Raw genomic sequence first — 27,920 nt, forward strand, 5'->3', positions numbered from 1 at the left:
TCTGTGAAAGTAGACAGATTGACTGTCATTATTTATCTTTTTTTGTCCTCTATCTCAGTCCGTAAAAATCCAACACGGCGTTCATAAGAAATAAGAAAGTAGTAGTCCATCGATTTTGCATCTATCGTGTTATCGAAATTTTGACAACAGATTTAGATTCTCCGAAAAAAGTGCCCATAGAAGGTTCTAATGGGAAACATCCATTTCCGACCACAATGATAATGCCCTGGATAATGCAATTTGACATTTTCAGTTTTTCGGTGATGTCTTAGTTATTTTCAACGATCTTTAACCTACATTGTACACTCTCACCGCTACGGAGATTGCAATGGTGAGCCACGACTTTGAACCATCCTGTATACCTGTTATATTTACGAAATGTTGGTTTGAACTGCAAATGTCAGTTGTGGAAGTTCTAGTTTCATTACTGCAACATTTCTGAAGTAATAGACTTATATAACTATTCATATAGAAGTTATGTAACTGTGTTTTTAGGAATGTTTCTTTGTTTAGTTTCATGTGAGTTGATTGAATAGGTACCAAATTTAATTTGTTTCTGACTGCTTCTCTGATCTGCCCAAAATAATTGCATAGTGAACTAATTTAATGGCATTCTAAAACCAAATACCATCATCTACAACGGCCAAACCTATTTCCATTTATCATCATAGAATGCATTGATTCTTTCTAATAGACATAGGTCCACATTTTTAAACGATTTCAGAATCAATAAACCCTTAAAGCAGATCTAAAAAAGCGACAGAGCACCTCGGTGTGACCCTACGGGGTCATTGGATTTCACCCATTTTCAACAAGCTTGTTACATGTGGCGCATATGTCAACTGTGCAAAGTTTGAACCGAATAGGTTCAAAAGTTTGCCAGAGACAGAAAGCCGTGACCCAACGGGGTCATTGGATTTGACCCATTATCATTTTTTAATAGCCTTGTTACATGTGGCATATAGGTCAACTGTCAAAAGTTTGAACCAAATAGATTCAAGCGTTTGGCAGAGACAGAGAGGAGACTAAGGGGTCATTGGATTTGACCCATTTTCCATAGGCTTATTACTTGTGGCGTATAGGTCAACTGTGCAAAATTTGAACCGAATCGGTCCAAGCGTTCGACAGTTATTGTGTTCACGGACAGACGGACACCATCGATTTCCTTATACAGCTTGCATCGCTTTGCTCTGCCGCTTAATATACTGCATAGTTGTTATATATTATCCTTTATTTCACTCTATATACACAGAGAGTTCCTACAATACATAGCCAGATACGTTACCAATTAATATAGCTATTACAGTTTGGACCCCAAACTTACAGATTTATAAAAAAACTAAGAAAATCTAATTTCTTGGAACTTTAAGTGCCTCACGATCCATCCCCGATAATCCTGATACAGCGCAAGCAGCGGCCGTATATGCCCTATCGCAGAGATCTGGTTGCATGTGACTTTCAGTGATACACTGCTCCGTTAAGTCGTAAGGCAGAAAGTGAGCCTTGTATACCACCACTTCGATATCAAAATCTCCGTCAGCATTTAAAAAGTCTGTACTTTTATACAAACACCTTAGGAAGCAATGAAAAGCTCTTGTGTCCGGTAAGTAAAGGTTGCGCAAAAAGTCTCTCCCAATGGCTCTGTCAATCCCAAACTCATCTGCGCATTCTTGGTAATGCCCGTCGGCGACAGAGTCCCAGATTGCGTTGGCATCTGTTGGCACCTAAGTATAAATTTAAAGGATACTATGGTTTCGCTATGGTATGGTAAAACTTAACTCACCTCTTGAGATCTTGAAAGGTAAGGCGCAAGACAGAATAGTAAAAGGTACTTCATCATTAAGTGTAGTGTTCACAAATTGGGTTTTATTTAACCTAGTTATTCCAAGATGGCCCAATTTATGGAGAATTTCTTGCATGTTAATGAGTGTGCTTTGTTCAGCTGTCATTTTTTCAATGGTATTTCAGCAAGAATAAATTTTGAATGCGAGCAAAAAGTGTGTAAATCACTTGTTATTTTCGTGAAGAAACTTATGTATCGCGTCACCTTGAAGGCAATGAGAGCTGTAACTACATTGACTATGTATAAATGTTCACCTGTCTGTGTAAGGCTAAGGGAAATTTTTAATGAATGATTAAATTAGACATTGTGAGTTTGAAGAATAGTTTAAATTTAGACATGAAAGGTGCATCTAAGGATTTATTTACGACGAGAAGGAGAAAAATTCGATATCTCTTTTGCAAAGAGACGTTAAGACGACCAAGAGCTACCTTTTTATCTGTAGGCGTATGTACAGTACCAATTATTAACGAGCTCCTAGCGAGTTTATAATTTTGCGATGTCCGTCCGTCTGTCTGTCTGTCTGTTAAATAGAACATCACATTTCCCTGTAGCCAGCATCAAAGGTTTTCAAGTTATTCAATATTTTTCAAAATTTTTGTCGTTCGACTGCTTTTCTTTTGAGCCCTGTACTTTAAATTTCAAAAAGTTTTCCAAAATTGCTCCCACATAAGAATGATGTTAAATTGTGATCGCCCTTACTAATGTTCAATTTTAATAACTTCAAACCTTAAACAGTTGATTTTTTTTCAAATGGAACCCGCTTTACTTTTTTCCACTTTTAAATGTCGGAACAAATTCTACACCTACCAATTATTACATTTCCCGTACCTATCTGTTATGCTTTCAGTTTTATTTTAGATTTTCTAAAGTTGTAACCGTTATGCTAAGTTTTCTTAGGAGGCCTTGCAACAAAAGCGTTAGAATATGTCATTGTACCGTTCTTGGAATCATTACCTGGTACTCCTGGTTTCAACTTGACGGAACGCCCATAATGCTAATATATCTTTGACGAATATTTTTGAAGACAGGTGGCTTGGGCCCAGAGGTCCATGGCGTTGGCCCTCTACATCTCCAAATATAACGCCACTGGACTTTTATTTGTGGGGTGATATAAACACCAAAGTTTATTTCACACCACACCACTAAAAGTTAGGATGAGAAGAGCTTTTGATTAAATGTATTGAAAAAAAACGGTGGCGACGTGTAACTATAAAAACCTCAATGCTTGTTTTTTTATTTTGTCGTTTGTTATGTTATGCTGACCTGTTTCTGTTTATTATGCCATCTTTATTAGTGAACTCATTTTGGAAGGTCCTATTATGGCCACTTTCTCTAAAGTGAATGGGATTCTTTCATATTTAAACTACCTACCATCAACAATTATTTAGCGCATTCATCAATCCTTTATAAATGCCTCTTAACTTTATCTTGTGCGCAAGTTTTACCGGAAAGAGTATTTTCGAAATTGAATATAGAAATGACCCAATTAACATAATCTCTTTATCAAAATTTACTATTGCAACTTAAGAGGTCCTCTTGAAAGATATTGCTTATAACATAATTAACATAACATTAACATACCTAATATAAGTGAGCCTTCAGCTTTACTAAGGCTCACATTTTTTAGGAAGTCTATTAAATTAATTAATTCAATCTTTTGTGAAAAGGTATGTGGAGAAGGAGAGAGTTATCCACCATGAGGTTGGTTGCACTACAATTCGATGCCTATAAAGTTGTCTCAACGATTTTTATTTATTTTTTATTTTTATTTTATTGTCCTTAACTTATAGTGGGCGAAGTGTTAGTTAATTATAGATACTTGGATTTCTTCCATTTGGAAAACTCGTTCAAATAACAGTTATTCGTTTTTGAACGCGTGAGACATTTCGCACCCGAAAATGTCGCTCTCGGAAAATTGGGTCGAAAATACTTCATCTATATGTAACCCACTTTGCAGTTCTTAACTTGTTCTTCAAGAGAAAAATTATCGCTATAGTATTTCAATTCACTGATTTCGTTTGGAAAATGTTACTCATGTTGATGTGTTTTTACGAATGTTCAATAATGACTACGTGGGATCTCGTTGGGAAAACATGAAAACGCTTTTTGTTGACGTCAAGAAGTGAAGTTTTGGAAATAAGTATACTTACAATTGTCTGATTTAAATACAGAATAATATTTCATTGGATTGCGCTTACGTAAGTAGTTTACTAACTTTTGCTTGTTGGTGTTTTTTTTTTGGAATACGAGTACATAGCAGGATCTTGGAGAATTGTGCACTGGAGGGGAGGGGGCGTTTGTTTTGTTCTTCTTGATACTATAATAAAAGATCACGAGGATCGGAAATGTTTCCTCTCCGTTAACCCCCTATCGCGATCGTTTGTAACATACAGGAAATAAACAACTCAATTCCTCAAAACCTTCCACATGGATATAATATCCATGGGGAAGGTTTTGAGGAATTGATATTATATCCATGGGGAAGGTTTTGAGGAATTGAGTTGTTTATTTCCTGTATAGTTCATCACCCCATTTAGAGCATGTATCAACCACGAGTTTTATGTGATCGTTTGTAACACCTCACATCTTGAGAATCGGAAAAAAGAGACGCACCCTTGTCGACGAGCTATACCTGCTATGCTATAACTTGTAGTTTTATGGTCATGCATTTTTACTGTTATATCGACGTGTATTTTTATTTGAATTTAGTTACTCTAATACAATACACTGTTCCAAAATAAACAAAAACCTATAAGTTTAGCCGAAAAAACCATGTAGAGGCTACGAGATCCTTAATTTGATAATGCGGACTTTTGAGCAAAGCAAATCAATGAATCACAAAGAAATTGTCCCCCCCCCACCCTCTCCCACTGTCATGCCCGAACCTAATCACCCACCCCATTACCTCATGTCATTATAGACTATTACATATTATATACAACAAAACAATAATGTTTATGCTCCTCATGTACTCCACACACTGCCCCATGTTATATACCGTCGCAAGCCAGGCTAACCCTCATTCACCATCCACCCCTATCTGACGCCATTAAATTATTATCCCTTGGATGGTTTATACAAACAAGTTTATCTCAAAAAGCTTTTTATCTGACATACAGCCGTGTGACATTTTTACTTTGCTTCTACCTCAATATACACAGCGGCTCAAAAGTATCGGTTATAGTAGATATATATTGTTGTAAATATTAGATTTATGTTTCACATTTAATTTCTCCACAAAAAGCATTTCTTATTTGTTTTTATTTCTTCCGTTTTCAAGATATCACCACCACACACTCTGGTTATAAATCGTCTTTATTGAACATGTTCTCTGGCGAAATCTAGCTCAAGGCTATTCTGTTTAACCAGAAAGTATGGAAATAAGTACACAAATTAAATATGCACAACACAAGATAATCAAATGATAATAGAATTTAAAAAAAAAAACAAAAAAAAAACATTATACATATCTGCAAGAACTATCCCAAATTATGATTATGATTGAGAAGATATGCCTTTAAATGTTTTTTAAAATTATTTCCGCGATATTCCGTGATGTATGAGGGAAGAGAGTTATAAAGTTTCACAGAATTATAACTAAAGCTTCTTTGAAACATAGCTGTTCGATGATGGGGTACCGTGAGTTTATTATTAAAACGTACGTTGACACGATGTCGACGTGACGCAGGTATCAGTCTTTCAGCAAGTACGTTGGCAGCTAAATTCGTGGTAAGAAGGGAATTGGTGAGATTGATAATATGAAATTTCCACCTATTTTCCATATTCAACCATGAAAACTCATTCATGTAGTTTGACACATGGTCATAACGATTTAGGTTGTAAATAAAGCGACAGCACCAATTTTGAATTTTTTGTATACGGTGTAAATCAATAGGTACGATCTAAACATGGGCCATAAACGGAGCAACCATAATTAAAATAAGACAAAACAAGGGTTACAGATACCATTTTTTTTTATTAAATGATAGTATGTCGCGATTATAATATAAAAGTTTTAAAGATGAGTAAGCATTTTTTATTAAATGAGACACATGTAACTTAAATCGAAAGGAAGAATCAAGTATAATACCTAGGTTCTTGGCGGAATGTTGCAAAGTTAGTGGGGTATTATTACAAATTATATTAAAGTTTAAATTAGAGGATGCAAGAAGTTTTTGTTTACCGAACAATATTAATTTAGATTTATCTGCATTTAGCAATAAATTGTGTTTAGATGAAAGCCGACATAGATGAGCAAGATCACTATTAATGCTCTCACAGGCCAATATTCGTTCAGCATACCTAAAAGATTTGTAAAGTTGAGTATCATCCGCGTAAGCCTGCAATTTACAGAAGTTACACGCGCGCACAATGTCCGCGGTGTACATAGTAAATAGAAGCGGACCTATAATTGGCCCTTGAGCTCGCCCTTGAGGCACTCCAGACAAGATAGAGTACCTACCAGATAATGAATTGTTAGATTTCACCGTGAGATGTCTGTCTGTTAGGAAAGAATGGATCAAATTGACAGAGTATTCTTCTAATCCATAATATCTAAGTTTAGCGCAGATTAACTTATGATTAATGGTATCAAAGGCCTTTGAATAATCCAACAAAACAAGTGCAGTAATTTGATCTCTATCTGTAGCAGTTAATATATCATCGGTTAACACCGTTAGGGCATTTACCGAGCTAATACCTTTCCGAAATCCATATTGGTTCGGTGGCAGAACATTATTAGTGTCAAAGAAACACTGTAACTGCTTCTGAAGGATTCTCTCAAAGACCTTTGATATACTCGGTATAATATACTAATGATACGCAGGTCCGATAAACAATTAGGCTTTGAAACTTTAGATAGAGGAATTCCTATCGCTTTTTTCCAAGCTCCAGGAAAATATTTAGTTTCAATGCAGCAGTTGATGATATGTGTTATGTATTTATCTACGTATGGGCTGCAGTATTTTGGCATTATTGCACTTATATTACCTTCACCAGTTGCATTTGACTTTAGACCCACCAATGTTGAATGTACCTCATCAATCGTAGTAAGTTGAAATTCAAAAGAACTGGTGGAATATTGATACTTATTAGTATTATAAAACTGGATCATTTCCGCGCAAGTATCATTAACATTAGCTTGACTTTTGTTACGCACGTAGTCACAAAGAAATCTTTTTAAATAAATATCTAAGTACCTAGCATGACCAAACGCACGGACAGACAAATCTGCTACATTTTTTTAAATTGCTAGCTGGCTTCAAGTGCATATGATCAATTTAGCCACTGACGCGCAAACACACAAACACCAAACCAAGTTACTTAGGAGCTTTACTTCTTTGATTTTACTCGATTCAGACGACACTGACTTGTAATTACAATTATAGTAGCGCATGGTGGACAAAATTCCATTTAACAGGTATTGGGAAACTCCTTCGCAAACGTAAAACACGCTTCCGATTAACTCGACTTATAAAACTCACTGTTCTCCGTGCAGGGACGTAACTAGGTACCCGCAGCTACAGCGACTGCGGGGGGGCCCCAGAGTGCTGGGGCCCCCAACTAATCTCCTTATTTGAGTATTCTCAACTTCTGCTAGATGCGACAGGGAAAATATATTGTGTTTCGTTTAAGTAGGTACATAATTATTAGGATTGACGGAAAAAGTAATAGCCTATAAACTTGTAAAAATTAATAAAAATTCTTCTTAGGCACTGCCTTTTTGTTTAGGGACTTGGGGAGAGGGCCAATAAAAATTTTTGCGGGGGGCCTCAAAATTATAGTTACGTCGCTGGCCATTTGGGGAGTAGAAATATTCAGAGAAAAAGAAAAAATGTCCAGTGTGTTTTTGACTCTCTCTGATTGTACTTACTAAAATAAGAGAACCACAAAATTTAGTAGCCACCTGTCGGAACTGTTCCATTTGCTATTTCCTTAACGAAATTGGGGTATAGGGTATTGAATTGAAGAAATTTTCTAACTTTACATGTACAGCCATTGAATAAGTTATTGAATTTTCTCTCAATAAATCCTGATCTAAATATCGAATGAGGAAAATATATAACAGTGCCCTGACTACATGAGAGATCGATGTACAACATTTGAACGATTCGGTGGACACATCTCGTTTTTGGTATGTCTACTGACGGATTTTTACTATTTCCAAATTTTTGTAAAACTTTTTGTACTTTACTCAACACTAGAAAGTGGTGGGATTTTATAATTATTTCTGTTTTATCACGCTCATTATAATTGTATTAATTTAAATTTTCGTGTTAGCCTATGAAGTATCTTTTTGTTCAGTCGGCCACAAAGATTATGCCTACTACTACTAGATTCGAAGAGACTGCAATAAATAATGTATGGCAGTTTTAATGATGTTTTTTGTATATAGATTGGGATTTACGTATGCAACAAGGGTCACGGTATGACCTTTACTAACGCAAATTAGTGGAGTATGTAAGTGCCAAATGGCGAGTATTTGGAAACATGTCTTGATGTTGCACAAACGTGCTTAAAGATACAAATTACGGGTAATACATGCTAGCAAAGCAGGAATGCTGCGCTTATAACAGTTACCCGTTACAGTTTTTCTTAGTTTTGAGCTACTGTACCTTCTTACGTAAGTTTCATACGTTGAAGGTCAAGAAGAAATGGGCCACTCATTTGTATATCACTAACCCGTATAGCTACGGTATTTAAAATTAAAAACTACGAAAACAAGTTTATTACATTAAATTAACATAAGTGAAGTGGCACAGATTTTACAACCAATTGATTCGGCTAATTATTGCGTTTTACTGCAATTTTAATCATAACTATTAACAATAATAAATTCGAAATTTATTTATTAGGCAAAGAAACATGACAAACTCACGAATGCAATTATCAAGGAGAAAGTTGCAAAATTTCAATTTCGTTATAGCGAGCGTACTACTCACCTAACGTCACCCAATTTCGGATATCCACATATTCGAAGAGTTTTCGAATTGGATCCGACGGCGTACAGCTGACCACCGGGGTGGAATTCTGCACAGCGAACCGCCTGGACATCTTCGAGGGTCGTAACGGCAACAAACCGAGGCCTAGTCCCGCTACTTGCATCGCTATTGTCCAAATCGATACTTTTCGTCTGCAACAAAAAATTTAAAACGTGTTACGGCCGTTACTTTCCAAAGTCGCTTGATTAAACTTGACTTGTAATTACCGATGCACGAATAGAGTGCTTATTAAATTAATAACACGGCAGTAGCAAATACTTTTGAAAAACGCTAATGTGTAACGGATCTATGTATTATTAAAATGAACGCAGTTATAGCTGTACCAATAGGAAATCCGTATGTATTGAATTCAATGAAGCGTGTAGGTACCTAGAAAAATAATCGAGAAACTATGCCAATAATCCACGTTTCATCAAAATAAGCATCTGAAGATGAATTCTGAAGTACTGACCTAATACCCACTGACGACCTTTGAAGAGTGAAGATTTTTAATTTCATTAAAGAAAGCAATAATTTCTTCAATTATAGTACAATGAAATTTAAAACTTACTACCTGCAGATGTAATTAATGTTGAGATAGCTTTCATGATCATGAACCAAAAGCTTGTAAATTTAAACTGTTGGCCAGATGTACATTTCCTAGTTTCTTCATAGCCAATAATTCTACAATCTCACGCATGAAGTTGAATATTGCTTAAAGATTAATGAATTTCACAAAGCACGGGTAATAATAGTAATAATTCGCCACTACACAATCATTTTGTTTTTCTTTTTAAAAGCATATACCGGAGAAAAAGCTAAACCTTGACTTTTAGAATACAAGACAGAGAACTTATAGTAACCTACCCTTTTAGGTAGTAAATTTTTTACTGTCACTTGTATTACAAACGTCGCTTTTTACATAAAACATTTATTTCTAGCTTATCTTAAAAGATATCAGTGATGTATTTGCCGAGGTATTTGCATTTAACAGATAAAGTAGGTAGCTAAGTTAGTCATCTTCACAATAGTACAACCGGGGCCTTAAGCAAAGATTCCTGAATCTTACTAACATTGAGTATGTAAAACTCAATTTTTTCTAATGGAACACCCCATACTTTTTTATCAATTATACAGGGTGTAACCGCAAGCTGTGGCGCCTACAGTCCGACTTCAATGCAATAAAAACCATATTTAATGACAGCAAAAATACTACAAAACGGCCATCATTAGAACGTTTTAAATTATTCTTTTCGGTGACTACTAATAGTGGACTCAAATATTTTAAATGGCATGATTATGTTTTTTAATTGAATTTGATAGAATTTATCTCCCTAAATTCAACGATTATTGCTAAAGATAAGTAAGTACTTTTGATTCGAATTTTTCACACAAAAAATTAAAGAAGCTAATTTTTCAAAATGTTGTAGTATGCTATAGAAACAATCCTCTTTATGCATCAAGTGTAACAGAAATCGTGAGGAATTTTATAGCATGCCATGCAAACAATCCTTTAATAGCTGTCAATATGCTTTAGTGTGGTTTAATAAATTAACTGATATGTTGCAAGTATACAATCAAAGCCGTGGGTAAGCAGGGCGGCTGTATCGCGAACCACTCCCTATTTGACATCCTCGAGGAACCACGCAAGTTTGTTAGACTGGGAGAATACTTTATGTCTTTCGAATAATTTAATACAAATTACACCATTATTTTTCGTTTCCCTATGCTTAATTTAAGTTTCCGAAATTTAAACAAAATACGTGCGGGGTTATTCAGTTGGACAGCGGGTTCATACAAGAGATACAAAAGTTGTGGGGAATCTCCAGAAAACCAAAAGTAGAAAAAAAACAAATGAATATCGCAAAGTTGGTAAAAATGGAAATTTTTTCAATTTTTAATGGAACGCCCTATATATTAGAATTAAAATTGACTAGATCTTTTCTTTTTGATTTCATAAATATATCATATGTTGACTTACACTATACTACAAACTGTTTTACCAATTCGCAGTTGCCGTGACAAAACAAATAATTTGAACGCCACTAATAATTAATTATTTATTCTGCTGTCGAAATTACTTTATTCCATTCCAGCTATAAAATATGGGTTCTACAGAAGAAGAAAAGGTTGAAATAGTTCGATTATAGTACAAAAACGATAATAATGTTCCTCACGGGCAAGCGGAATATCGGCGAATTTACCCCCATATGGCATTTCTTTCTAAAACCGCTTTCAATAGAAAGAGAGGTGCATGATGGAGCAACTGCGATTTGATAAAACATTTTGATAATATTATACTGTAAGCCTTGCGGAATCCCCACCCTAATTGGTTTAGGGCTACTGATTTTGTTGTTAACTCTGACAGTCTGTGATCGGTCAGAGAGATATTATCACAATTAAGAGCGTTTATTTATTTATTAAGTTTATTTATTAAGAGATTGTGGTCATATGAAAAACAAAACTCGGTATCGATATAAAATAAAATATTAATGATAACGAAAATTCATTTCCATCATCTAAAAGAACAGAAAAGGTTCCCTAAAGAAAGTTTTTTTAGTTTTTAAATATCTCCCCAAATAACCATTTTAAAACCACAAATCAAAAACGTCAATTATGTTATTTTTTGTATACTCCGTGGACTAAATCAATGTAGTTTGTCATTCATTTAAAGGACTAAATTGTCGCTTTTTTTAAGCGATCATATCTCCGCTGTCTCTATCTATGCAAATTAGCGAAATTTCTGTACTGAACACGAAATTTGTGCAACCTGTATATTCACTATGGAAAGCTCCCAAAAAAAAACATCCTAACTTAACTTGCAAGCAATAATCCCCATTCGCCTGGACTCATAATATGTAACTGTGTTATTTAAATATTGCAACTGACAAATAAGGCAAATTTAAAATATCCTGCATTACAAGAAACTGCAATTAATGCCATCTTACATGCGGCGTTGCGTTATGATCTTATGATTAAAAAAACACGAAATCTAAGCTAGATAATGTTTATGAAGATAATTAATTCACTAACACACTTTCACAACTACAGAAAAAACTTACGCTTCACGGTCAGTAAATTCAAACATAAAAATTACAATCAGTGAACAAAATTAATAAAATCGCGAGTAAGAAAGCCGAATCAATACAGGCCTAGCTCCAACTTTTCGTATGAATAACATGTTGACATATCTGGAATCAATCAATCAAGAACATGAATGAAATGGTTTTTGGTAATCATTCATTTATACGGGCATGACTACTTTGTCAAAGAAAATTTTCGGTGCATATCATTCTTGTGGTATAATTGGAAGAGTAGAAAAGTTTATACAATGGAATGGAATAATTTTAAACTAGAGCGTAGTGAAAGATGATGATGGAAAAATAATTGATCCCTGTAATTAACCAAGAATTTCTACAACTGTCTCGGTACGCGAATGTTATAGAGCGGTAACCAAATTTCGTTTCGCCATATAGTATATTAAGCTACAAGGGTGGTAAGTGAAGTTTACTTATGGTCGAGGGCAAGGGCAGACCTATAGAAAAACTTATACCATCCGCCTTGCTTACAATATTTTTGCACGATCGAGAACAATCAGTGGGTAGGTATGTCAGAAAGAATTAATTCCAAATGGAAGTCACCATATTAATTTAAAACGGAATTTTTGGTATAATCTCCTAACAGTCTGTGGGCTGAATATTCGATGTTGCGGACTGACATTTCGAAATACACTAAATAAATAGCGTTTTTGAAAGAAAATCTAATGTGTTTACCAGAGAAGACATGAACCGATTCTTAACTGAAGAATTTTTTAATACTTAAAGTATTATAGATGATGTGTAATGTGCAATCGAGTTTCATTAATTTCAGGTAGTGCTGATAATTGGAATAGCGGGAGCCTGCAGGAAACAATTGTCCAAATATTGGAATACGGCGAACTTACACAATTATTAACCACAAAGACGAAAAGATAAATTTTCTGGAACTTCGTCCAAAATATTGTTCTACAACATTCAACATGAAATAGCTAAAATGTTTGCTCTCTATTAGTCGTACTTAACTGTTTGTATTTCTTTGTTGTTAATTGTACATGTTTTTTTCCAAATAAAGAGTTGTAATTAAGTTACATCACCGTAAGGGATTGGAGTACGTATTAGATTTAACAGGTCTAGGGCGGTAAGTATGACCTACAACCCTCCTCTCATATCTTGTAAAATGTCAAAAACGCCCGATCGTGCAAAAACGATCTTCTTCCGACCGGAAAATTTGATGTTTATACTGATTTGATTAGAATCCACCAATTACAGCTCGTTATATTTATACTGATTCACTTATTCATTAGTCGCAACTCAACTTTATCCTAAACACTTTTCGGCAACCGAGGAAAAACGCCATCCGCCATCCCTTTTAAAAGCTCTAAAACACCAACACACTAAGAAGAGTGGATTTGGAAAGTGTGAAAGGAGATTACCATTTTGTCCAACGTCTGTCTACGATCGATTCCGCATCTTCAAATACTTATTTATGTATTTATGTACAATTAAGATGTTTATACAAACAATTACAAATTCTTCCGCTGTCCACGACGTATCAATATACAATTATCCCCGCGGTACATATAACGTTTCATTTTCACTTGCTGGACAATAAAAATTTCTTAATGAATCAAAACTACGAGTGCTTTGCACTACAATTTGGCCTGTGGCTATGGTGTCATTTGTTTACCTAATAGTGTATTAGTAAAAACCGAGGCAAAAACGCAAAAAAGTGTATCTTAAAACGATTGAAGAAGGTAATATTCTAGAAGAAATTCTTAAACGTGCTTTAAAACGCGACGAAGAATTACTGCCAACAACGTCAAGGGCAGTTTATAGCCGAGCAGCCACCAAGAACGTCAAGGACAACTGAAAAGCTTAAATTCGAAGAATGGGGTAAGTAAATTAACGAAACCATTCTGAAGGGCACGTCGTGCAAATCGGATGACAATATCGTCTATGGGGTCCTTTATGAGCTACTTTAGAGTTCTTACACTTTTCTGTAGATAATGAATTTCTGAAAACGTGAATTTTGTGAGTTTTTCGAATTGCTTTGTAATTTTACTGAATTTACCTAATTTTTTTAGTGTTTGGGGGTTTAGGTTTTCGTGGATACAGTTTGAGATCCATGTGCGTGAACATAGCACCCTTAGAAATAAAATTAGAATTAAGTTGAGTTCCTGTACACCCCTCATAGTTCTAGACTTCTGTCATTTTCCATACGGGAAATGAATTATAGATAGAACTCCAGTGATCCACAACTCAAGAAATTTTTTTAGAAGACATATTGCACCCTCTTGCAAACTTTGAAATGTTTCCATACGGGAAACGCATTATAGATACAATTTTAGGAAGAATGTTCAGTTTGCCTGCTAATTTTAAAAGAAGTATTTCTCGCGCTCGGATGGTTGGTACTTTAGTGATTATTTTTCAGGGAGGGGTATCGAATTTTCTTTGCCTGAAAGGTATTCCATATCGACCAAATTCCCAGTTGCTGCGTGGTTCCTCAAAACGTTTAAAGAAATAATAAAAATTCGATGGCCCTTTTTATCACAAAAGTACTAAAGGTTTCTCAATTTGGAGGAGAGTCTAAAAATACCCCCCAGCTAAAATGCTTTTCAGGAAAGAAATATTCCGTGAATTGTTATTTCCCGAAATCTCTTCCTTCCTGTAACGTACACCGATGTGTGGCTGGGGGTATTAGACCCCCCGGTCTTAAACTCTCCCCCATATTTTAAAACCTTTAGTACATTTGTGATTATTTTTCAGGAAGGGCTATCGAACTTTCTTTGGCTGAAAGGTATTCCATATCTCCCACTGTACTGTGTTGTCTCTCAAAACGTTTAAAGGAATAATAAAAAATCGATAACGCTCCTTAAAAAATTATCACAAAAGTAGTAAAGGTTTCTCAATTTGGGGGATACTCTAAGAAAACCCCCCAGCTACATGCATTCCAGGAAATAAATATTCCGTGAATTGTTATTGTTCCGAAAGCTCTCTGTGTGACTAAATTGAAGTTGTTAAGATTGCGGGTTGTAGTGGTATTGAACCACTTTAAAGTCAATTTGCAAAAAACATCAATTTTTCGACTATCTTCATATTATGTTTTACAATAAGTTACTCGCAAAAAGTGTTCTCAGAGGTTATTGTGGATCAAGTCAACGCGTCTATCAACTTAACAGGAAAGAGAGCAAGACATCGGACTTTCTGTGCTACTTTTTGAAAATAAAACGACCAGGTACAGAAAATGTTACATATCTTCAATCACAGCGCAAGGAATAGTCGAACACGTTAAATTTGATTCAAAGCGGGGTGAAATTTAACTTTATCCTGTCTTAACCTTTCATCTCAATAGGTGGATGGGTAATGAATGAGTGCTTGCGAGTAGGAATACATAGTTGCAAAATATTTCTATGAACGTGTGACACACAGGGTTTTTATGTGTTGAAGAGTTAAAAATTTGAGGGGAAAAGTTGAAACGTACATCTTAAACTTTTGGCTGATGAAATTCGTAAAGACAGAGCCGTCTTAAGAAGTGAATGACATACAAGTAGCTGTATCTACAGAAAACTAATAAGCAGGTAAGTTGTTGTAATTATGATCACAAAAACATTATTATTATGCGAGAAATAAGAGGGGATGACACCTTTCTAAGTTTTGATTCGTAAAACCGCCCACACTATTATAAACGTTAAGTTAACGTTCCCAAAATATGTCCAGAATCAGAATGATCCAAATTGCCACAGATGCAGGTGCTTTTGAAATAACATATGTTTTTCAACAAATTCTAAATTGTTCGATTAAACTTTCAATTTCTTCCTAGTTGCCAAGAGTGCTACTTCATTAACATTCAATAGCCAGGAATGTCTGGATTGTTTAAAATATTGCAAATTATGAAATAGATGCTATCAAGAGAAATTCTTTTTCAGTTTCGTAACGCAAAGTACACGATGCAATTGTTACAGAAAGTAAATAGAATCATTAATCATAAATACGTTATGCAAACACAATAATAACAATTAGCTACCCGCATTGTTTCGCACGGTCCCTAATTAAAAATGAGTTTAGATTTGTTACCATTTTAATTGCGGCACTGCACTACATGCGAAAAACGTTTTCTTAATAATACGAATCTAAGAAAGAAAGCAAATTCTTTTATATACGAAAATTTAAATAAATGAGCGTATAAAGATCCGAGCACGTTCGGCGAACTTTCTCCTCAGGATGACATTTCGTTTCGGTCATTTTTGTGAATAAAAGTGAAATCAGGCGAGGTGCAAGCAAAAAAGGTAAAGTATACCTGTAAATTTTGCGCAACGTCGTAATTATCAAGAAGCAGGTTGTCCATCGATCTCCTGTTACTGCGATACTTTTTGCTGTGTTTATCGTAGTTGCTTTTATTCTTGTGTCTTCGGCCGATTTTGTTTCCGTTTTCGTCCTCCTCCCACTCGGAGGACATTTCGACGAATTCTGGTCTGACATCATCTAAAGATCTCGATCTACACTGGCAAGGATGAACTTCGGCCTTTCTGGAGGTCACCCTTCGACGAGTCGGATCGATCATTAGGAGGCGATCTTTGTTGGGGTTTGGGGGTGGAGGCATCGCGTTTCTGTAATAGGGTGCTAAGTAACAGTAATCCCGCGACTTGTTTATCTGGCAATAATTTGACGAGTTATAAGTGGAATGGGGCAGTATATAGTTGCCACGCTCACGCCAATCTGGCGGTTTAAAGCTTAAGATCTGCCGATTGTGGGCCAAGTATTGGGGGTGGACCGGCGGCCACCCTCTTCGAGACAGCATCTCGAGACTTTGCCAGTGCTTCACCGTTGGCGGTCGCTGCTTCAGAAGAAGATCACCCATTTTCATAAATCACGCACAAGCACTACGAACATTAACACTACCGAACATAACGGCGGCTTTACTCTGAAGACTTCTTCGCGTACGTGCAAAATAACCTACTTTACTGCCCCACCAATGCGAATAAACTCATTTCCTCTTCTAAGCAGCACTTACCCGATACGTTTTTTTGAAAGTTTGCCAACATCTGTTAATTGTCTATGATTTAACTTCATTAACGGAACAAATCAAATTTTAGATCACTCTAATTACGTAAGATAAAAACGTCTCCTCGACTGTCCCTTTCACTGTTCAAATGTCAAGTGCGAATTTAACGCGCAAGTGTTAAAAATTGTACTCATGGGACCACCAAAACGAATTTTTAATAAGTCACAACTAATTGCATTTGATCAACTTATTGAGAAATTAATGAGTTTTAGCATCTGTAACGTGAGTCGCAAATTTTTGAAGTTCGTGACGATATGTGTGGCTACCACCTTTTATTCTTTTACGGGTGGTATAATTATAGGCATGTAATTTGTTTGATCCGACAAACGTTCTGCCATTTGCACATGATCTGAAGAATTTTGCAGATTTCAAAGACGACCGTGAAATTTTATCAAAAAGAAACACATATGCGACTTTGCATTTTGTGGCACATTTTTAAAACTTCCAGGAGAGATTTTAGATACTTTATTCTCAACAGGCTTGCGCCCAATTACAGAGTGACCTGCATAATGCTTTTTAGAGGATTAATCTGATTCCATCCGCACTATACTGCGGCCCAAACTGGAGAACAAAGGGTTGAAGTCCAGTAAAAGTAGACATTGACTCAGAAATTTGAAAAAACAAGCTGAAAATTGGCATACTTGGTGAGGATGGTGCTAGAACTAAATCCTGAAAAGTCCCAAAAGATCCCGGTTGGGGGCCATCTTGAAAAAACTACCCCTAAATTTGATTTTCCGATTTTTGAGCATAACAAATGAACGGATGGTCCAAATTTCGTCGTCAAGGTGTCAAAATGGTTGTTTTGATGTTTGTTTTGAGGTGAAATAATTATTTCGTATAATACGATGCCCTTGCAACTGTGACCTTTTTAAAAAAACCACCCCCATCATGGGTTTCTCTCTTTTCCGGCTATTGTTTGAGATTGAGAGTACTAAATGAACACTATTTTATTCATTATATTTTTCATTATTATTTGCAGTCAGGTTAAGTTGCACGTAAAAAATATTTAAATGCATTTTACAATTAATGTAAATAAGCGGAATCCTTTCAACTATTCGCACATTCGTTACTAAGAAACCGTAGCTTCCAGATTTATTTATTTCTTTTAGGAATTGGAAACAGAAGGTGATTTAACTTCTAGCGCCCCTTTAGCTGCCGATGAGGAAACCAGTTTCCGTATTACATAAATGAACACTTTCTAAGATAACCGTTCCTTTTGCTATTTAGGTAGTAAGGTTACACAAGATAATCGTTGCAAGGAAGATATAAAATCCAGGATAGCGCAGGCTAAAAAAGCATGGGCATAAAAGTGGGACCTGCTAAGATCCGAGATAAATATAGGAATTAGGAAAAGATTGCTAAAAACGTACAAATGGAGTGTAGGTCATACAGGTGCGAAACCTGGACGATAGGCAGGCAAAAGTAGGATAGAATGAGGATTAACTGGATGGATAGGGTAACAAACGAAGCAGTCTTGGAGCTAGTACAGGAAATAGGGAAATGTTGAAAACCGTACAGAGAAGACGAGATACAATGATAGCGAATGTGCTAAGACACGGAGGAATAGCACTACTAGCTATAGAAGGGGTAGGACAGAGGGCAAGACCGGACCAGAGAGGACAAGCAAGGACCACAGATACTTAAACACATAGACCAAATAGTTAGGGACGTAGGCAAGGGTAGTTATGTAGAACTGAAAAGATTAGCGCAGGATAGGAAAAGGTGGAGGACTTCGTCCAACCAATCCTAGGATTACGCAAACAAAACAACAAATGCCGAAAACGTGAAAAATCCAGGTTGGGGGTGATTTTCCTAAAAAGTTCGAATTTCCAAGGGCTTCTTTTTACTCCAAATACACATTAAAACAAACATTTTGACACCTTAGCAACGAGAATCAGACCATTGGTTCAGTAGTTTTGCTCAAAACTCGAGAAATCGAGTTTAGGGGTAGTTTTTTCAAGATGGCGTCCGTTCCCCAACCGGGATCTTTTAGGACTTTTCGGAAATTGGTTCTGGCACTATCCTGAACATGTATGCCAATTTTCTGCTTGTTTTTTCAAATTTCCGGGTTTGGCCCTTATTTTGTCTAATTTGACTGGACTATTGGGACTATTATCCAAAATGTTGCTGACTCGACCGCTAGTATTGAGTCAGTTCCAAATGAGCAGATCCATAAAAATTAAATAGAATCCTTAATCCCGTTATTTTGTGCTAATTTTTAAGTCAGGTGCCAGATTGTATACCGCCACGTTTTAAACACTAGGACCAAACCATTGGGGCACAACCCTGGCCTATATACTCAAAAAATTTTAAAAATTTGTACTAATTTGTACCACCACGTTTTTGCAGTTTGGGCTATGTTACGGTTGCAGATTTTTGTAGCACAATTATGGTCCATATTATACAGATTCGTGTCGTGATTGCTTGCCCTCGGTATGTACTATCATTTGATCATCTTTTCGTGAAATTCAAGTGGATGCTCTGAGTATACCTGAATGCTGTAACTCCGAGTTCAAAATTTCATTTTTTTATACCAAAATGTTGTTACAGCACTTGTTGAATCCAAATTTGAGGGCTGCGGTACAAATCATTTAAAATGATTACAAAATCAAAGCATAAAAAATTGTACGGATAATGGTATAAAATTCCTGCGGTACAAAAAGTACAAAATAACGGAATTAAAAACTTGTTGGACCCTTCTACGAGGAATTAATCGAAAATCAATTAATTGATGAAAAAGGATCTTTGCCTAATTTTTAAGTCACTTCACTTAAAAATCCCTAATTGCTAATGTACAAATTTTCATATGACATTCTTAAAAAACATAAAAAGCATATTACGGCACCCATTTGATATACAAAATTAAAAGCTTCCTGCTAGTCACAGAGCTTGGTTTTCAAATGTGCCCATGCTATACACTATAAATTAGTCAAATTACTAATTTCACTAAATTATTTTTGTGTCGAGTGAAAAATAATTATTATAGAAGTTATGGTGGTGTGAAATTTGTGTAAAGTGGATTTATGCAAATTTGAATATAGAAGGAGCGCGTATGCAAGAAAAACTGCATACATTATTACAACTTATTTTTAAAAGAATAAAGCCTATGTGTATAAATTTTATTGTCGTAATTTAAGGGATGATATTTGTAGATTTAATATCAATCGCGATATTTGATGTATAATTTATGTCAAAGTAACCATTTTCGGTTTTAGAAGATGAAGATCGATGGAGAATGATCCTGCTCAGTCAACGTGTCTTTTTAACAGACAACTCCCCTATTGGAATCGAATTATTATACTTAAAGAACTGTTCTATAACTACCCTCATATTATAAATGTAGTCCCCATGGGCGGCACGGGTCCGTGGGGGGCAGTTCTGGGGGCTACAATATCGACAAAACTTAGGTTTGGACCTGTTGTGGCATGATTTAGTAGAATTTTTTTAAGAATATACAAAGGCCCTGTGATGACTTTCGTCAATCGTACAAGTTCAAGGATCAGTGCTATTAAATATGAGCCGAATTAAAAAATTCCCCTACTGAAAATCGTACGCGATTCTTCGTATCTTGTTTATTGGTGAGGTTTTGTCTGAAAGATTCAGTTGTTCGGGTTTTTGAAGGCTTACTCTATTATTTTAGAAAAGATCCACAGAATGGCCGTGGGACTATAATTCTTCGTTTTATCTTTTGATTTAAATAGAAAACGAATCCTGGCGAGCTTTAAGACATCTGTGATAAGCCCAGCTTCAAAGCAATCGTTAATAGTACAAGCGCGTGGCTTGGAAATGAATTTGGCAACGACCTCAGTAATATTTTGGGGATATCATCATATCAAGTGGATAATGTGGTCTTTAGAGCCCCCATGATTTTTGTATATTCACAGTCCGTCGATATACAAAAATCATCGAGACAATTTTTGGAAAGGGTTGTTTTATAGAGTTCCACCATCTATAAAAAAAATTGAGAACGCTCTGGGAGTCACCCAGTTTAAAAGACAAAGCATTATTTTGTTTTCAAGACCCCACCAAAAAAGCAACAAATTCAGACGTACTGGTTTCGTTTTCTTTTTATAAATGTGGTAATATTGTTACCAATTCTCGTAAATTGGGACAACCACCTATTGTAGGAAGTATTTCTAATCTTATGTCACTGTTTAAACTTTAGAGTATTTAAACAATGCAAACAAAAGTTATCCGCGTTAACAATATTCAGGACATTTAGACTGGATTATGATCATCAGGGCTGGGAAATTAAACAATATCCAAAAAGTTATAAATTAAAAAGACGTACCATTACAGAATCCATCTCGCCACATCACCTATTTGCTTGCAAACCGACATCTCATCACCAAATGACGAAACATCCCAATTCAGTTTTGGAAGCCGATGTTGCACAATGCCTACATCTTAATCACTACAATTGACTTTAACTAATCATTACGTACAAAATTATTTGAAAGCGAAGTTTTCACAATAGGAAATATGCCAACGGCTCCTTAATTTGGCATTAAATTAAAGGCTTCCTCGGTCAACGACAAAGCCGTACCTTCCCGTCTCCAAAAAATGAACACCAAAAATAGAAATATATTTGATGCGGTAAATGGGTCAGATTGCGAAATATTCACGAAATCAAAACACGAACGTAGGAGAAGAACGGTAAAAAATTACAGCGATTAAATACTCATTACAGATAATTGGCGTAATTAGTACATTGTTGAGAATATGCCGTGGCATCTGTTAGATTAACATTTGGCGAGCATTCCACCGATTAGTAAAACTCTTAACGTGGTTAAAGCTAACTGTCAATTAAATTTCCCTGACAACTTACGCTAAGGGGCGGTTTTTCTCTGTTCTCGATGTGGTTTCTGTTAGTAATTACTCTCAGAACAGAAGGTTAACAAAAACAAAACATGGAATTAAAGATTAATCACTTACGGTTATGAGAAATTTAATTAATATGGAATTGGATTAATTGGATATTTAGTAAAATAGCACTTAACTTGTATGTGTTACAAATGAAATTGTCCCTTTTAGGTTTTAAGAGTTTAATTTATAAGTTAAAGTGAAAGGAAAATGTACACTTTTTTAAATAATCTATTACTCATTTTATTTTTTAATTGATTATATATACATTGACGCATTTACTAGTTTGCATTAGTATTGCACGGGGATATACGCCTATTTAGAATTCAAGAAATGCACTGAAAACAGTAGATCGGTGCCCATTTCTTTGACATTCATCCCCAATTCATCAATTTTTTTAATAAAAAAAGGGCCTTAAACATTACCCAGCCCGAGAGCCATTTGCATTAGTAAGAAAAATAAACACACCGGATTTTCTATTATTTTCCGAAATCCCTGGTTACATTCTTTACAAAAATATCCCCAAAATCAAATTTGTATGGTCTGAATCTTAAAAGCATTTCACAACAGCCAAAATTACTGCATTTGAGTTGCAGAAAGCTCCTGCACACCGAAACACGTCTACATCATTAAAAGGTAGAGATTTGGGTAAATACGGCAAGGAGAATAATTTGACTTTTTTTATAAAACGGAAAATGGAGAGCGATATCGTGAAATTCTTTGTCAAGGTGCCGAAGAAAATTCTCGTGTCCGGAATAAATGGCATTAAGAAAACTCGTCCTGAAGGATAATACGTCCCTTGAGGAGAATCTACTGCGTCATTTTTCTTTTATATTTCCATTATATCCATTAAATTTAAATTCAGCTACGACTCGCACTGAATAAAGTTTGGATATATACAAAATATACCTCAGGACGACGTACATGTGAAAAAGACTGTGAAATTCTTAGTCGGGCAACAAAGATAGTAGAAATGTGTATGTATACTCTACCCTTCAAGATAAACTTTTTGCATACGACTATTTTTAATATTAAAAAGCAATTTCACCGACATCAAATAAGTTGGATTAATACGTGTTATTAAAAAAATTATCTGTTGTGCTTTTGTTTTAAAAAAATAAATAAAACAAAAAATGTCGTGATAAAAAATTAAATACCCTTTTATTTGAATCTTTTTTCGATAAAATGGATATTTACAAAGATATATTGTGTCCAGGATAAGAATTTTCAATTTTCTAGGAAATTTATCCGATAGGTATTCTCGCACGATCAGGGCGTTGTGCGTAGGTGCACCATTCTGTTCAACTATCAATTTTCAACTTCTGTTTTTTTTGCGGGCTGTACATCATTGTATTCGTAATAAAAAATGCTACTCAATACAGTGGGTACTTTTTTTAAGGGCCATGTAAAAAAAATAAAGTTGATAATTTCTCCGAAACAAAAAGTTGTATTAAAAATCTCTTAATGCTGTCTTGTAGAGCTGCAATACCTAGTGGCAACGTGAAAGTGTTTTATTTATTTTTTTTAAGAAAAAACATCAGAATAAAATAAAAACAAAATCGGCAAATTTCGGTTTTTTTGGCATCTTCGTATCTGGTACTGTTTTTTTAATCAAAATAATCGTTTATCCTCCCTTATTCAAACCTCTGCGAATGAATGAATGAATGAAATGCAATAGGTAAAAGGTACATTAGTGGAAATAGGGCGGCCGCTGTCGCACATCCTTTATACCTAATGTGTACATTTGCAAAATTTTAACGAAATCAAAGTAACCGGTTTGCCCACAAACAATATGTTAGTTTTTGATTTTTTTCCTCCGTTTTTTGTAATAAAACCTGGCTACAATTTTTGAGGCTGTACACAGATAAATAAGGTGATTGGAATAATTTAATAAAAATGTTCAATTAATTGAAAAAAAAATGTTCGATGACGTTGTGGCGTTTCAAAATATTTTTTCAAAAATCCGGTCTGCTATTTTTCGTGTCCGTAGGTATGCCAAAAGTTGAACAAAATGCGAAAATTATCAACGTACGTGTATACAGTCAGAAAAAAATATTTTAAATGCTGTTTAAATTCTGTTTCTGATATGTCGTGGTGAATCAACGTCTCATCCGTGGTTACTAATCATCTAGAGTCTCGTTTTATACATTTCAATAAGGTTCGATCTCAAATACATTTTCACTCTGAATTTGTAAAGTTATATCCCCTCGCACCTCTAGTCGGGGAACTTTCAAAATCGAAGGGTCACTGTAAAATTTTGGTGTACACTAGTAGCATTTTGTAGAATTTTCCTAGAATCTTTAGAATTTTGTAGAACTTTTCTATAATTTTTTTAGATTTTTTTTCCGAACGTACACACACAATATTATTATTTTATACAATTTTTAGAATTTTCTATAATTTGTTAGAATTTTAGTGCACTCAAAATTCGAAATGGTTTACCCCTCGGTCAAAACCAAAACGTAAGACTCGAGGGCGGTGATAGTTTCGTTCGAACGTCGCAAACGTGGTTCATTACTCACGGAACCGCCAAAAGCTCACGAATGTGGTGAATCCCCAAGAGCAGGTTCTAATCTTGATATGATTCCCGTTGCGGTTTCTCAAAAACTTTATAACCACTCGCACTTCCGCTTTTATCCATAATTGAAAATAACTTTACCCACATGACTTTCAAAACCACATTATTTGACATATCGAGTCCGGTTTTATTTGTAGTACACGATACGAATATCCAACGAACAAAACACGGTGATTTTCTTTTGTAGGTATATCACTTATCAATGGTTAAATTCGCCTCTTGTTATTAAATGCACACCTGAAAAAGTCAATAAGAGTAGAAACCTTCCCGAAAAAATATTCCCCACTTCGCGTACTAAACACGGAAGTCTATAGGTTCCTTATTCGATGCTATTAGAAAGTAAAATTTGGTCAAATAATATTGATATATCGGCCCATCCCAACCATTTTTCACCTACAGCTAATTATCAATTAAAAAATTAACCGCTTGGTGGGTGCAAAGTCTTTAGCACAAGATCATCCAGAACAACAAAATTCAGATCATTCACATAATTACCTACCGAGCTGCTGTATTCAGATATATCGTCCTGAAATCGAACAACCATCCTATTAGTCCGTCTAAAGTTTGGCTTGCCACCGAACACCCTTTCACTATCACACGTCAGAGTGCCATCGAACTGAAAAATGGCATCGCTCAGTATTATATGAGGAGGAATTGTAGACAACGGGGGCGGTTTGGGATCGCGATGGAGGCAAGAACACAAAAGTTCCGCGAAACGATGCACTGGCACTGTTTTCTTCTCGATCAACCCCCTCGACTTTGCTAACATTTTCACAAACACCACACTTCTAGCATCTCGGGCTAACCAGAGCTAAGTGCACCTAAAATAATCACTTTAAGTGTCCTAAAACTTTATTGACACTTGAAAAACAAAATCACTTTCATTTCACTTTCTCGTAATCTAAATTACACGCCAGATTCAGTTTTTTTAGACTCGTTGAAATCGGTTTAAAAGTAGCGAGGTAAGATTTGGAAACCAATCGATAATAACCACCTTCTCTTTTGTACAGGTAATTGCAGTCACTATTACGAAATGTCGGCTTTAATGCAATTGTTGTGAAGATAAACATAATAATTAGACCACCGCCGTTTTCACAACCATTTATGACATTTCTGTCCCAGACAACAGAAGGAAACTGAATGACTAGTCTCAGTTTAGACTTTCGCTCGATTCTAAATGTTAACATATTAGTTACATAAGATGCAAATAATTTCCTAATAGAATGGAAGTATGTTATAAAAGAACATGCGAGATGAGATAACATAGTGGTAAATATTACATCGATATATGGACGTCTTAGTAACAGTACCAATGGGGCACTTTCACAAAATAAATATAATTACAATTGGATCAAGACGTTCGTAATTTTTATGAAATTTGATGATTACGTAAAATAGATGCGAACACAAACATTTAAATAAATTATTAATATTCAATAATTAATAAGGAAATGTTTTACGTAAGATATGAATCTGACTTGGCTAAAGTGTTCTAGAGCGCGCTATAAGGTGTAGACTTCGAAAGCTCTTACCCTCGTATTTTATACGTAGGGGAGTCGACGTGTGTCTCTTGCATCTATACTGTAAAGGCTTTTTGCAGAAAATGAGATTTTAGGTAAAGGAGATTACCAGCATTCCCACAATAAAATATAACTTTGAATAAACAATTGAACACAGTATATATATTGTCCAGTTGTCTATACCATGAAAGTCGCTGTTGTTGAAATGAGAGATATTTATCAGGGAGAGACTTTGATTTGTGAAAGAGGGTACCCCGAACGTAAGAATTGCAAAATTTTCTTGTTTTTTTACTTTGCTACTACGAAAATTAGAAATTGAGACTTATTTAGTCCGGAAGGACTTCCTTTATCCGAAAGGGAAAATCGCTTTGGCTCACCCCCGGAGGAAAACACTGCTTGAATATGAATATCCCTCAGCTAACGACCATTATGATGTTTTTTATACGTAAGTTTTGTAAGTATCGGTTGTTATAATAAGAAACGGAACTATGTGTCTAAAGAAACAATGAAGATATATAATTTCGTCGTCGTTTAAGTTTGAGTTGTCATCCATTTCTTCTGGTGTATTCGTGCAGGACACTCCTCTGCAATTATAGCATATTGAGGAATATTGCATTCCATGTTTTCTGCAACCACAATTATTTCGCCACCCCTTCAAACACTTGCAGGCAGTGTTACTAGTAATTCTTGCGGGGTTAGTTCGGCTGTTGATGGCATTGGGAGTAGCCCATGCTTTGTAAGCTTCGAACCCCATTCAAGTGGGTTCACGAAATGATCATTCCACATATTAATTTTATGAAGGAAGACCCTCAGTGCGTGCAGTTTAGGAGCTTCTTCAGTTGGAGGAAGAGTGGCTAAGTTGAAAGTATTCTGTACTAAGAACTTGGTGTGTTTAAAGCGTGTCTCATTCAAAGAGGGAGATTGAAGGAGCGATCCCGAATACAATGCTCTAATTATTTTTACGCCGCCAGCACCGATTTCCTCTGTAGTCGCGTCGCCATTGTTAAATATTTCAACAATTCTTTGTACCTCCGCATCTTTTTCGAGAAGCTTTACAAGCTTCATCTTCCCCTGTCTAAAAATGGATGACGATGTATCGCATCCGCTGAACGAGTGAAGAAATAATATATTTTCTTTAACTTTTCTTGACATTTTGAAGTGAGTAGGGGAATTTTTTCTTAAGGAATTAGAAAAATGGTTGTTTTTTGGACATGCATATCGTACATACCATGTTACTCAATTTTTTATATGTGGGGCTCATTCGACGTAGAATTCCATGTACTTTAATTTACGAAAGAATAGAATTTTTCTATAAAATGCAACGTTTAAAAGTTATTAGCGAAAAACTGAAAAAAGTCGAAAAATTTCTAGATTTTTGCAACACTGCCCGTACAGCACAAGCAGAAAATTGGTGCAAACTTCAAAAAACTCTTTTTTCATCCAAATAAAGCAATTAAAACCAATTCCAGCTTTCCGAGAATTATTTCGCCTACACCCCCTTTTTTTGGTATATTTCTTGGCCTAAGGGTACATTCTATAAGAAAATTTTTTTTCCCGGTAGATCTGAGACAATTTTTTTTCGAGGCTCAAAAAAGGCACTTCCTTTTTTACCAAAAATCGACTACACCAAAATTTCTCGGGAAAACACTTTTTCTTATTAATTTTGGGGCGTAGAATCCAAAACGATTCGTACTTTTTCGATTAGACTTCTCAATCAAAAGTTATAGACTAGAAACCAATTTCGAAAGAAAATTCAAAGGGCTGTAACTTTTCAACTAGTAGCCCAATCATCGAACTGTTTGAAATTATGGATTCTACAGGGCACATTCTATAAGAATATTTTTTTCCCGGTCGATCTGAGACAATTTTTTTTTCGGGACTCAAAAAAAAGGCAGTGTATAACCTTCCTTTTTTACCAAAAATCGACTACACCAAAATTTCTCGGGAAAACACTTTTTCTTATTAATTTTGGTGCGTAGAATCCAAAACAATTCGTACTTTTTCGATCAGACTTCTCAATCAAAAGTTATAGACTA

The 27,920-nt window shown here is 35.4% G+C and overlaps 2 protein-coding genes across 3 annotated transcripts in view; both read right to left on the minus strand.

Annotated features, from left to right (window-relative positions):
* Positions 1-1,213: 1,213 nt before the first annotated feature.
* On the minus strand, positions 1,214-1,864 carry LOC116174888. Its single transcript, XM_031492914.1, has 2 exons — positions 1,784-1,864; positions 1,214-1,724 (listed from the first exon to the last, which is right to left on the minus strand). Exons 1-2 carry the CDS (start codon positions 1,838-1,840, stop codon positions 1,350-1,352), a joined length of 432 nt encoding a protein of 143 aa, XP_031348774.1. The 5' UTR covers positions 1,841-1,864; the 3' UTR covers positions 1,214-1,349.
* Positions 1,865-8,749: 6,885 nt separating this feature from the next.
* The window catches only part of LOC116173381 (WD repeat-containing protein 47-like), a 75,040-nt gene continuing 55,869 nt past the window's right edge, over positions 8,750-27,920 (minus strand). For both annotated transcript variants that reach the window (XM_031490820.1, XM_031490819.1), the window contains exon 5: positions 8,750-8,975. In XM_031490820.1, the coding sequence (XP_031346680.1) occupies positions 8,781-8,975 (195 nt within the window). In that variant the 3' untranslated portion in view covers positions 8,750-8,780. The remainder of the gene's footprint in view (positions 8,976-27,920) is intronic.

The sequence above is a fragment of the Photinus pyralis genome, unplaced genomic scaffold (genome assembly GCF_008802855.1).
Source record: "Photinus pyralis isolate 1611_PpyrPB1 unplaced genomic scaffold, Ppyr1.3 Ppyr1.4_LG6, whole genome shotgun sequence".
Classification (NCBI taxonomy): Eukaryota; Metazoa; Arthropoda; class Insecta; order Coleoptera; family Lampyridae; genus Photinus; species Photinus pyralis.